This window comes from Euwallacea similis, chromosome 24, assembly GCF_039881205.1.
Source record: "Euwallacea similis isolate ESF13 chromosome 24, ESF131.1, whole genome shotgun sequence".
Taxonomy (NCBI): Eukaryota; Metazoa; Arthropoda; class Insecta; order Coleoptera; family Curculionidae; genus Euwallacea; species Euwallacea similis.
The window spans coordinates 2,700,989-2,713,604 of NC_089632.1; the positions used below are offsets into that span (position 1 = coordinate 2,700,989).

Consider the following 12,616-nt stretch of genomic DNA (forward strand, 5'->3'; position numbering starts at 1 on the left):
TTTTTACTTTACTTTTTTTCCCACTCCTTTCGTACATTTTTTTGCAACATTTTTTACTTTACTTTTTTCCAGTCCTTTCTTACATTTTTTGCAACTTTTTTTTGCTACATCATTTTTTACTTTACTTTTTTTCCACTCCTTACATTTTTTGCAACTTTTTTTGCTACATCATTTTTACTTTACTTTTTTTCCACTCCTTTCGTACATTTTTTGCAACTTTTTTTGCTACATCATTTTGTACTTTACTTTTTTTTCCACTCCTTTCGTACATTTTTTTGCAACTCTTTTTGCTATTTTTTTTTCTACGCTTTAATACTTTTCTACATTTTTTAGAACACTTTTTTTACTATACTCGTTAAAAAAATTATACCTATGTTACTCATAAAAAAATGTCTAATGCCAATCAAAAACTATGCTTTAAAACATCAAATAGTATAAAAACGTCATTGTGATAGTCAAGTGAAGGTGAGTAATACATACAACGAATGATAGAATCACAGATTTATTTTACAAACAGCTGCAATAATAAATTAAGTAGGTATATTAAATAAAGGCAGTGTATGCACGTAGGATCGACAAAATCGTTCCTTAACGTTTTTAGTGTATCGATATTTTATGGAGAAAAACATATTTTTTCTCCACGAAACAGATGTATAGAAACGCAAAACATTAAAGTTTTGAGCAAAAGTAGGTAAGATGACATCTACTTTAAAGGAATCTTAAAAAGTTAGTATTTGAAGCTTTGGTAGTGCCCAATTTCCCCCCATACAATATACATCTGAGATACATGTCAGACATTGTTTTTACTTAAATGACAATAAGTTTTTTGGTTCGCTTGAGAATAAGTCAAGGTTTGATGGGAAGCTGGGCATAAACAAAGATTTACATAATTATTTGCACAGCACCCTTAAATAAATTGTCCTCTTGAAATGCTTCTGTCACATAGTAAATACTGAAATTATCTTCACCGGAAAACAAGATTTCGGTTTGATAAATTGGTTGGAGAAAAGTTGAAACGATATACGTCTATGAATTTTCAAAAGAACCTACAACGTAATTGACAGTGACAAATGTTGGCTTACAGCTAAAATCGCCTACTTTTTAATATTTCAATTTTAACCTATATACTACTGATGTATATGAACAATAGAATAAGAATAGTAAAAAACACTATTTACAGAACTTATTTAAATAGGTCAAGTCTTTTATAATCCGTGTGTTTCAAAATGTTCGAATCTCCTATGCAGTATTGTACGACAGAAGGTTATTACATCATTACCTAATATTTATATTCTAAATAGAAATATGTACATGGCGTTTCTATATTATTAGAAACTGGACACGACTACAAATAGAGAAATATTAATATTTTTCTAACTGAAGGCCCATTTAGAAATATACTGAATCCTTTAATATGGCTATTACTTCATGGCTGACCACACTGTTTAATAATAACCCACTGTCATTTCCAAAGAATTGTTTACACGGGCCAGAATTAGATATGCCTACAATGAAGGCCCGTGTAAAAAATGTAATTATGCTCACAAATGATTGCGGTGGAACTAAACCGATATTAAAAAAAACTCATATTCTCAGACCATTGGGCTGACAGTTCCACCATAATCCTTCAAGGAAAAATTTCCAGCTGCAATAATAATAATATTTGAGATCGGGCAATGGCGCTTTGCCTACGTTTTGGTCCATAGATAAAACTTTAATATATTTACTAATATGCGCTAACAGGTACTATTTACAATCAATAGTAAATTCTTAAGTAACTACGCATTCACAGATAGTTCTATTTTAAGAGATTTAAAGTAAAAAAGGAAGGTTTTTATAACTTTAATTTGTGAGCTCTAGAGTGGCAAAAAATGATTAAAATTCCATGTTTATTCGGAGAATAGTTGGGTTATTTAAACTATGCCAAAATTTGATCAGTAATGTCAATTCAAAAGTAGAATGTTTCTGAATAAAGACACTTCCTATGAAGCTCACAAATCCAAAATTGTCCTAACAGATTACTTTATACAAAGGAAGAAAATCCGGGCAACGGTGCTCTCGAGCGGGCCATATTATTTAATACAATTTGACCTCCATTCAAGCTGACCACGGCGCTGCCTTCCGGTTCCGAATCCGTATAACTGCTGTAATTTTTCACCGGTTTTTGGCGCTTCCACGACTGTCGCAAGGTGTCGTTCACGTTGGCGTAATGGTTGACGAACGAGTGCGGATCGGAGCGGACACTTTCGTTTTCACTCTCGGAACCCTGAAAAATAATTATTAGTGAAGATTTTCTTTGCTCATTCCAGAGATTGCAGAGAAAATGCGGGAGAAAAGCATAAAATACAAAAAAGCGATTCTTTTAGCTGTTTAGTTTTTAAGATATTTTTAATTTTTTAAATACAGTCCTGATATTTTGCTCATATTTTAGAAGCACTTTTTATCTTCAATTAAATAACTTTCCAAAATACGATCATAAAAATCAGGTCCGTAATTAAAAAAATGAAATGAGAAAGGTCATGTGTAGGCTTCAAAAACTAATATTTCATATTAAATTTTCGTAGTGGATGCTGACAACGACTGAAGCAAGCCAAGTTTGATAAAAAGCATATTTATCTCAATGTACCTACATTTACTTTTACCTTAGTACGTGGTGACTAACACAAGTAAGATTGCAACAAAACATCATTGTTAGTTCACACATTAAACGACAATCATTTCAAAAATAAAATAAGTATACCTGTTCTGAGGAGCTCATTTCGGAAGGTTTCTCAGTCACGCTGCTGTCGTCAGGGTTTTCATCGTAACCCTTCAAACTCTCCTCATCTGAGTTATAGGGCACCGAAGCTGGGGAAGGCCTGGGAGGCGATTTACCTAAAAAAATTGTAATATTGTAACATTCTAGTCTTGAAAAATACAAATTACCTAATATGGGAGGCGGCTGATTGTGCGATTGTTTTCTATTCGCTGTTCTTTTACTTAAAGTCCCCATGGCCGTAATCGTTCCATTTGTACTTTTCGATCGATAATAGTCCATGGCCAGTTCTTGTTGATCGACCATAGACATCGCCATCGATTCTTCCAACGTTTTTTGAGCCTCCTCTGCGAAATTACTCAATTCCAAACTGGCTTTAATAGAGAAAACCCGACTTACGTTTATACTTATAACTCTTGCTCTTCACGCATAATACAGCAATAATGGTAATAATTATTATAATGGAGGTGGCGGCTAAGGAAACCATAAACCAGGTTTGCCGGTAAAACGGACTGTTTTGTAGATAGCCATATTCCATATACAATTTCGAGGGGGTCAATATGTGATCCCTCCAAACTGCGGGAAAGCTAATTCCGAATTTGTTATAGGGAATTACGCGAAAAATGTAGGCGGTAGAGGGCAAAAGACTTTGATAGGAAATGGTGAAATCTTGAAGCGGTCCATTATTGGTTTTCGTTACTGTTTGCCACCGTGTGTCATCTAAAAATTTTGTTGTTGTCTGTATTTGATTACTGGAAATAATATATTTTCATACCCTTTCTTTGAGACTCGAAATAATACCCCAGAATAGGGCCCTTGCCTGTTGGCCCGTTTGCCCAATGTAGATCTACGCTGGACAATTGCCTGACCACCAAGAAATCCTTGGGAGTACCAGGAGAACCTTCCTGCGGACCTGTTGTCACATTACTCGCCATCGGCGGCCCGTAGTCAATAATAGTTTGAGCTCTCACAGTGAACGTATACGTAACTTCCTCCTCCAAGTTCTGAACTAGTAGGTTATTTGTTGAAACTTTTTGCTTGACTTGCTTACTAAATCCTGTTACAACCACACGTTAAAACAGAAAGAAAATTGTGTCAAAAAAAGCCACTTACGTTCATTTTCCTCTGCGGTCTCATAAGTTACGATATAACTGATAATATCGCCGTTCCGTTTCTTGGGTGGATCCCACATTACCATTAGACTGTTCATGGTAATTTCGGTGAATCGTAAATTTATCGGAGGACCGGGCAGGCCTTGCAGAGTTTTAACGATGATGGGCTGCGATCTAGGCCCATCACCAGCGGGATTAAATGCGAGAATTTGTATACGGTATTCCGTATATTTATCCAAAAACACAAGACTATGTGACGTAGATGATGCAGGTACAACCTCGATTTCTTCTTCCCAGCGTTTGTCCTCATCGAGTTCTTGAGGAGAATTGATGACTAAATAGAAAATCTGAAAAAAGGTATATCGATTTAGCCTTTGTTGCGTTTATGAATTATTGAGCAGAATTTTCAACCATCTGATTTTTCTTATTTTTCCTTTTTTTTGTGAATTAACATAGAAAAATTAACACTTACACAATATCATAGTTAATGGCGGATTCAGAGGGGAGGCATTTTTACCCGACCTTACATTATACACCTATCTATGCTCTCCATTGCTTTATATTCGACCACTTAATGACATCAAAAATTACTTTGATATGAGTGCTCCTCCCCGCTTGGTTCATTAAAATACAAATCCCACTAACCTTATATCCAAGCAGTTCCCCATTCTGCATATGTTGTTGTGGCGGTTTCCATCTCAAGCGAACTTCCGTGGAAGATACTGGTTTTCCTTGTAAGCTTCGAGGTTCTCCCGTCGGTACTGCTTCCCCTACGTAAACGGTAACAGGGGGACTTGCCGGGCCTTCTCCTTGAATGTTAAATGGAACTACTATTATTTCGTAGTTTCTGTCCTGAAGCAGCTCACTAAGGACCATCTTGCTTGCCTATAAAGAGTAAATTTATACTATGCGTCTCGTTCTTTAAAGATATTTCGATTTGCACTAGGTAGTACAGTATTCCTGTACTCAGTGCTTACATTATTAAAAAAAACGCTTAGTATATATGACCTGCCTAAATGTTAACAAGAATTATCATTCAAACACTTAGTAAAAAAGAATGTTATCCTCAGTTACTTTCAGCTGAGAAAATTGTGCAACTTCATTGCTCCAATAATACCTCCTTGGGTTGAGATATTAGTCTCAAACAAAATAAAAGAAAAAAACAGTTCTGACACCGAGACCTGCCACTTTGATTGCGTGTGGTCACGGACTCACAGGAAATGACTTACATTGATTCCCATTATTTCTTCTTTAGGAGTGGCCTGCAAGGCAGTAGGAAAATCGGACACGGGTTGGAAAACCACACGGTAACCGCCGGTTTTAGTGTCCCCACTCCAATGCTGCTCTTCGACCGGTATCCAGAAGACTTCCACACTTGTTGTGGTAATGGGCACTGCTTTAAGTCCTGATACTGCTTTACTGGGAGCTGATAATCATTTACGAACGTTGTAGGAAATGAATTAATCAGGAATAAGATTCAAAAGTAAAATTATTTACAATTCGAATCCAATACTTACCCGCGGGATACGTTCGAACTGGACTAGATTCCGGACTAAACCGACTCGGACCTATGTCGTTCGTAGCCTGAATTCTGAATCTGTAGTACGTGTAAGGTTTCAGGTTCGTTACAGTGTAAGAAGTCAGCTGAGGATCCACTCTTTCAGGCAGCGACTGCCATGGACCGTTAGCCTCCATTTTCTGAACCGTATAATATCTGACAAAGAAATATATTCGAAGATTGGAACTCATTCAAAATCGTCTTATTTCCTTAATAAACAATTATGTATATATTGAAGATTTAGTAATTCACAAGTTTTTAGTATTATGGTATTACAGTTAGTAATAAAATAATGACAAGCAAACTAATAAAGCTATCTTGGGATGAAGCACTGTGGAACTAGGTTACTACTAATGCCGTTACTAAACGGCCATAACGGGGAACGTCTTTTTGGACTGAGGTACCTCCCCAGAACTGAGAAGGAAAGGGAAGAGGGGAAAATGGGCGGTTCAGATATAGAAAGGCAGAGGTGCAGTCGAGTAGTAGTAAATTCGTTAGTTTTTCTTTCTACATTTTGTTAATAAATTCACATTTATTACCTACGAAAATGATCATTAATATTATTCTGATATATATTACCTTAAAGGTGCGAAACCGTCTCTGCCCGGTGTCCAACTGAAAGTAATCGCTCTACTTTGTATTTGCGAGCGACTGACCTGTGGAACTGAAGGCGGCTGAGGCGGTTCCCTGTTATTCGTCGTAAAAACTAAAGCGTGTGCCGTTTTGCCCCAACCGAGTCTCGTTTGAGATGTAATCGAGAACATGTAGTACTTTTCGGGTTCCAGCTGTGTGAATCTGAAAGTTCTGTCCGACGGCGGGAACTCTTTCGACGATTTGCTGTTAGCGTTCACGTTGTTTATGTGATAAGTCACTCGGTAGGCGAGAATCTCGCCGTTGGGCTCCTCCGGAACGTCCCATATGATTCTTGCCGAGGTGAATGAGACGTCAGGGAAGGAAACGTTGGAGGGAGCCCCAGGGACGTCGTCGAAGGTTCGCACGCTTACTGCAGGTTTGCTCGGTTCACCGTCGCCTAATCTTGTATAAGCTAGTACCTAAAAACATAGAAATCCGTATTAAAATTCAATATTTAACATTAAATAATATTAAAAATACCTGCACATGATACACAACATACTTCCGCAACTCAGTAAGGGTAGTAGTGAAAGTAGAGTTATTGGGGATCACTTTGTAGTCTGAACTTTTAGAATCTGTGGCGTAGTAAACTTTAAACCCCTCAATTAGGCCATTTTGATGTTCCTTGGGGACATCGCCCCATTTGACCACGATTGTAGTGGAAGATGTGGCGTTGGCCACAACGTTTAATGGCCCAAAAGAAGGCACTGAAAAAAATCAAAGTAATGTAATTTCATATTCACATTTATTCAGTTTAACTTGGCATAACTTACTAGATTCTCTAGTTCTTTCTAAGGCCTTAGGCCCTGCCGACGAACAACCCACATCGTTACAGGCCTGCATTCGAATTTCATACAAGGCGTATTCCTCCAAGCCGACGATAACGTGAGAATTCGCAGTGTGGTCTTCAATAGTGGCGCTTTGGGAATATCCGGTTCTGACTTCAACGAAAGTGATGTTGTAGCCTCGCGGGTTACCGAACCACTCGATTTGTTGCAACGGCTGTAGAATGGAGGCCACTGAGGCAGATTTTTAACGGTTGTAGGGTTATCTTACAATCCAGCGCACGCGTAGCTCTGTCGCGCTCATGGCTCGAACTGTGACGTTTTTCGGAGGATGAGCCGGAGGTGCTTGGATGGTCTGGAATTCTTTGGTCGCTTCGGATGGGGTACTGGAGCCGACTACATTATTTGCGATCAATCTGAGTCTACAAATAAATAAATAAATACAACTACTACGTATAATATCCAAAGATTAAAAGAAACAAGGTGATTGAAGGGGCGAATCTCGTTACGGGTCCCTGCAAACTAATTGGCGGAGTCTCCTAGTATTCCAACGAACATAAATATGTAGATTTTGGAAATGCGTTGCTACAGTCTAAATACTTTATCGATAGTTTTATCAGATTCGAGTGACAATAAGGCGTTACAGGAAAATAATCTGGTCCATAGTCGTCTCTTAGAGATGTTAAGAAGAAAAATCCTTCAACAAGGATCTGTGTAGACTACAAGAAACTTGGTGACGTAAACAATGATACCTACTCGTTGCCACTTATAGTTTATACTTTACCAACTTCATCAGGACCAAAATTTTGCATAATAGGATTGCTTGGCAACAATTGTTTAATATATTCAGTTCTTCTAGCTCATTCTTTTTACTCATCTAGACTTACCTATATAACGTAAATGGCACCAATCCGGTGACTGTAATCGTAGTGGCATCCGGATCGCTGATTTCATATACCATAAACCAGGTGGAATTTCTGGCGGTCTGAGCCTGCACCGTCCACTTCGTTATGGATGAATTACCATCGAATCCAGGAGTGAATTGAAGAACTACCGAAAATGCCTCGATGTTCGACAGGGCAAGTTTGGATGGGGCATGAGGAAGGACCGGCTCCACTCCAGATTGAATTATTGCAACCTAGAATTAATCCTTAACCTCATCTGATCGAAGTCACGAGCCCGATTCAACACCCCTAAGTTTAAAATCTATCCAGGTTTAAACTGAGAGATATAACCGGACTTTATTAACAGTAGCCAAACCTTAGGTGGCCCGGGTCCCACTGCAGTCCAAGCGGTCACCTCAAACTTGTAGTGCGTCGTGGCTTGAAGTTCGGTAATTTTTTCACTTAAAGTGTCAGAAGATAGGTTTTTCAAGCGCAAAGAGTCGGGAACATCCTTGACTTGATATTGGATCTGATAACCCGTCAAAATGCCGTTGATTTTCTTCGGCGGCTGCCAGATAACTTTAACGGCCCGATCGCTGATGTCGTCGAATTGAAGATTGGAGACTTCGTCGGGGACTTTACAATAAAACAAGATGATTATTGACATGTGGGTCAATTGTAATCATGATAATAACAAAGACAAAATCCCACAATTCATATTTACGTCATTTTTTTTAAATTTCTTGCGAAACGTTGTCAAGACATTTAAATGTAGGTAGTTCTTTTGTTTGACATTTTGACGCATGATACCTACCAGTTCAGCCAGATATTGATTGGAGCTGGGCAAATTGGAGTTCCTTATAAAGTACTTATCATTTAATAAAATTAACGTTTTTAATTGATTCTTTAAAATGCATTATTAATTTTATAAATAGCTGACAAACTAATATATTTAATGCACTGTCAAGTGACTAGCATTAATACAGAATGCCGGCACGAGAGAACGAATGAACGTCTTGAATCGCGAATAGCGAATAGTTATGTTTTTATACCGTGGTTCGGATCTTTCCATGGGACATTTACCGTCTTCCTTCGTTTTAACGTAGACAAATTCACTAATTTCGCCATCTCCTGGATCAGTGAAACACAGCACTGTAATATTGTATTCGGCAAATTTCTCTAAGTGAGTCATAATGGCCATCTGTTCCGCATACGGGTCAAGTAGGTTGGGATGAACGGTCATCATGCTGGCCTCCACGTGGCCTCTCGTAAGATGCCACCGCCAAGCTTGTATTTTGTAACCTATCAAACACAGTATTAATATAAAAGTAATGACAGAAATTCAATAATGGCGAGAAATGTACAAAAACGTGGATGCATTCTCTCCAGAGCCATTCCACTAAATGTGAGCCTCAAATAGAAAAAGCGACTGAATAAATTGAATAAAAGCTTACCTTGATTAATACCATTGATTTTCTGAGGATCCGGAGGTATCCACCAAATCTGTATGCTAGTAGAGTTAAGAGCCTCCACTTTCTGAATTATCGGAGGAGCCTCCGGCACGCCCTCTTTAGTCTTAATTTTCGCCCCATCAGTAAACACCCCCACGCCTTTGTTATTGTAAGCGGCTATTTGTACTACATAATCTTTCCATGTGATCAGATCGGTGATGAGGAAATTTCGTTGGGCCTAATCAGGAAGTTTTATTACATTAACAAACACTGACAAGCTACAATTACTTCGTTTGTGATATTTCTGATGGTCCAAGGACTGTCGTTGTATCCGTACAGCCTGTACCGGATAATATATCCTAAAATTAGTCCGTTTCTGTGCTCCTCAAGTGGGGGTTGCCATTGAGTTATGATCTCTGAAGAGCTGCGTGCGGACCCTACAAACCCCACTGGAGGTCCCGAGGGGGCTAAAACACGTGGTTACTTAAAAAACAAGTAAGTGAAAGATGAGTAAAGATCTCACATAGTATCAAGCTGAAGAAACTAAGAGATAAGAATGCAAGATGAAAATTGAAATAAAACAGAGTGAAAAAGACAAAATGCTTTCGGTGGATGCAAAATATTGAATACTGACTGAATTAGTCCATTTCTTTATTTTGTTTTAGAATAACGTTTCACACCTAAAAAGGGCTTATTGGAATGGTGGAATTGTCCACTATTATCATTGTCTACATATACATTCTGTTAGATAATAAGTACTATCCTCATATTATCTTAATTCACTCAGTGGTAATTAAGAGTTCATGGACGAAGTAAATGTGAGGAATTGACTTATCAGTTGTGATACCTTTCACGTTATTTATTTTAACAAATATATTAACGAAGATAACAACTTAAGACAATGCTGACAATAAAAATTCCCAAAGGATATCAAGCGCACTCGTCTCGACGAACTTGCCAGAGTATTCTTGTTCTGTTTTTTTGTACATTACCATTGAGTGTCTCCCTGGTCCTTGGTTAGCTACACACCATGTGCAGCATATACATATGTTTCCTACCCGTTCTCCACTTGTAAACGACACAAGTTGGCCCATGTGTTTTTCCAACAAAGGGCATTCTTTCCCTTAGCAATAATTTACAACGGGAGGTAGACTACATGGACTACATGCTCGAACTCTGAACGCATTCTATACACTTCAATTCTGTTAATTTTCATTATCACAAAAATGTTTTTTGAAGTTTTGAAGAGAAGATATCACCGAAACGTTAACAATAGTTCACCTTAGAGCTCTCAGTAAAGAGTGAATGTTAAGTTATAACTGAAAATAGCGCTCAATTCCACCGTTCTAACAAACCAGTGTTATTCTTAAAGAAAATCAAAGAAAAATGAGCAATCCCTATAATATATTTTTAAATTAATATTCTTTGATTTTTGCTTCGATTTGCAACAATATATAAAAGATGCAATTGTAACATATCATGCAAATATATGAATGTATAGCAACATAAATCCCACCTTTAAACAGAAATGTATATGAGCTGCCTGCATGACAAAAAATAAATAAAAACAAGTTACTGTTCTCGTAAATGATGTCAAAATACTATGAATTATATAGACTTAATGTTATGCTAATTTTCCGCATGAATTAAACCTTTAATCGGCTATTAATAATGACTAATAATTAATTCCAACAGAATGAGTATGGCAAACTGTTGCGGTAGCAGCAGATGACAAGGAATTACAACATGGCAAATTTAAATCTCTCTTGGATGGATAGGTAATGCATAGATTTGCGCAACCAGTTAGAATCAATGAAGAGCCAAAATCTATTCACATCAGTATGAGATGAATAATCAATATACTAGTAACAGTCCATTACTCCATTTGTCACAGCTAAGAAATGTGTTTGGAATTTTAAGACTCAATTCCATCACTATAATTATTATTTTCACCAAATTCTAATCTAAACTATGTATATATTCCAGAAATATTTAAGTCAGAGCCATATACGGAAAATTAATTTTTTACATATTTCTTACCTTCCTGCGGCAGCATCACTTGATTGCTAGGCTCCGAAGGACTTCCCTCTCCAACGCTGTTAACCGCACTGACCCTAAATTGATATGAAGCGGCCGCCTTCAGATTTATAAGTAGAGTCCAACGATGATCTCCAGACACATTGCTCAACTCGGTCACCCAATTGAGAAGGGGATCAGGGATGGGACCTGAAATGGGAGGCACTGGTGGAGCACAATTACACTGTTTGCGAACAAAGGTGGGCAGGGAGCCAGGGGTCATATGTTGCTGAGCATGCGGCTAATAATGGAATGCAGAGACACCGAGAGGGTTCTTAAAACTGAACCGAATGCAAGTTCAAACGTTTCCATTGTCTAAGATATCTCAGTTTTAATATATATATATATATATTTTTTTTTTTTAATTATTTGAAAGAAACTTCGCTATGCTGTCACTATTTTGTTATGAATAGTATTTCATTTATCCAAATTTGTGAAATCAGCAACGCATAAATAAAAAAACACCCTTTATGTAAATTTTCGATTCTAATATAAGTTTCTCACTTTCGCCATTTTGCTAAGAATTTTCCCTATAACCATATATTGGATTGGTTGATACAACGTTAATCAATTTAATTATCTCTCTTCTACCTCAGAGATTCTAATACAGAAGTCACGAAAAATGTCCATCCCATATTGTGGAATCCTTCTTATCAAAGAGTCATAAAAATGATTTTTTAGACGGACCAAAAAGTACTTCACTGTCGAGAAGGAGTATCTTTTTATCGCTCAATGTAAATTTACAATAGACATTTAATACATTTCAAATTGATTCGAATGCGAGGGAGCGTGAATGTTCCAAATCCGTCCCCATATAATACTGAGAACAATAATATTTCTCCATATAAGCCTGACATCGAATATTATAGTTGCATTAACTAAATGCAAAACATATTACATTAGAGAATTTAAATAAAATGGGTAGCATTCGGTCGGTTCGTTCCATGCGACGATTCTGCATTCGACTTGTAAATTTGACGAAAAAAATAAATTAAATAAAAATTAAATGGGAAAGTTTAAATTAATCATAAAATAAACAAATATTGGTAGTTTACTCGTAACCAAAAGCCATTTCTTTTCATGCTCATGCAGTTAAACTATGTTTTTGTGTGTTGGTTGTTAATTAGAAAGATTTAGCAATATAGTGAACAATTTTGATTCATAATGAGCTCTAGTTTATATAAGATTATTGGAAAACTGAGAGTTCAAAATTATGCAATTGAAGTAAAGTAGAGAATATTCGGTATATTCGAATGAAATGTTAATGAATACGAAACTTTGATTAATTAGTTAGAATCAGAGCTATCGATAACGGAATTATACATTTAAATCAGAAAATGTCATTAACTACTCTACAAATTT

The 12,616-nt window shown here is 37.0% G+C and overlaps 1 protein-coding gene across 5 annotated transcripts in view; it reads right to left on the minus strand.

Annotated features, from left to right (window-relative positions):
- Positions 1 to 486: 486 nt before the first annotated feature.
- sdk (sidekick cell adhesion molecule) overlaps positions 487 to 12,616 on the minus strand; it is a 94,786-nt gene continuing 82,656 nt past the window's right edge. For 2 of the 5 annotated variants that reach the window (XM_066402100.1, XM_066402101.1), the window contains 19 exons: positions 11,219 to 11,419; positions 9,467 to 9,645; positions 9,182 to 9,416; positions 8,811 to 9,029; positions 8,104 to 8,363; positions 7,731 to 7,981; positions 7,115 to 7,265; positions 6,832 to 7,060; positions 6,539 to 6,765; positions 6,005 to 6,477; positions 5,385 to 5,581; positions 5,097 to 5,293; positions 4,513 to 4,752; positions 3,869 to 4,214; positions 3,531 to 3,812; positions 3,155 to 3,475; positions 2,926 to 3,102; positions 2,741 to 2,874; positions 487 to 2,266 (listed from right to left, as the gene is read on the minus strand). In XM_066402100.1, the coding sequence (XP_066258197.1) occupies positions 2,024 to 2,266; positions 2,741 to 2,874; positions 2,926 to 3,102; positions 3,155 to 3,475; positions 3,531 to 3,812; positions 3,869 to 4,214; positions 4,513 to 4,752; positions 5,097 to 5,293; positions 5,385 to 5,581; positions 6,005 to 6,477; positions 6,539 to 6,765; positions 6,832 to 7,060; positions 7,115 to 7,265; positions 7,731 to 7,981; positions 8,104 to 8,363; positions 8,811 to 9,029; positions 9,182 to 9,416; positions 9,467 to 9,645; positions 11,219 to 11,419 (4,562 nt within the window). In that variant the 3' untranslated portion in view covers positions 487 to 2,023. Of the gene's footprint in view, positions 2,267 to 2,740; positions 3,103 to 3,154; positions 3,476 to 3,530; positions 3,813 to 3,868; positions 4,215 to 4,512; positions 4,753 to 5,096; positions 5,294 to 5,384; positions 5,582 to 6,004; positions 6,478 to 6,538; positions 6,766 to 6,831; positions 7,061 to 7,114; positions 7,266 to 7,730; positions 7,982 to 8,103; positions 8,364 to 8,810; positions 9,030 to 9,181; positions 9,417 to 9,466; positions 9,646 to 11,218; positions 11,420 to 12,616 lie in introns of all 5 variants that reach the window. The other 3 variants (XM_066402097.1, XM_066402099.1, XM_066402102.1) reach the window with 2 other exon arrangements.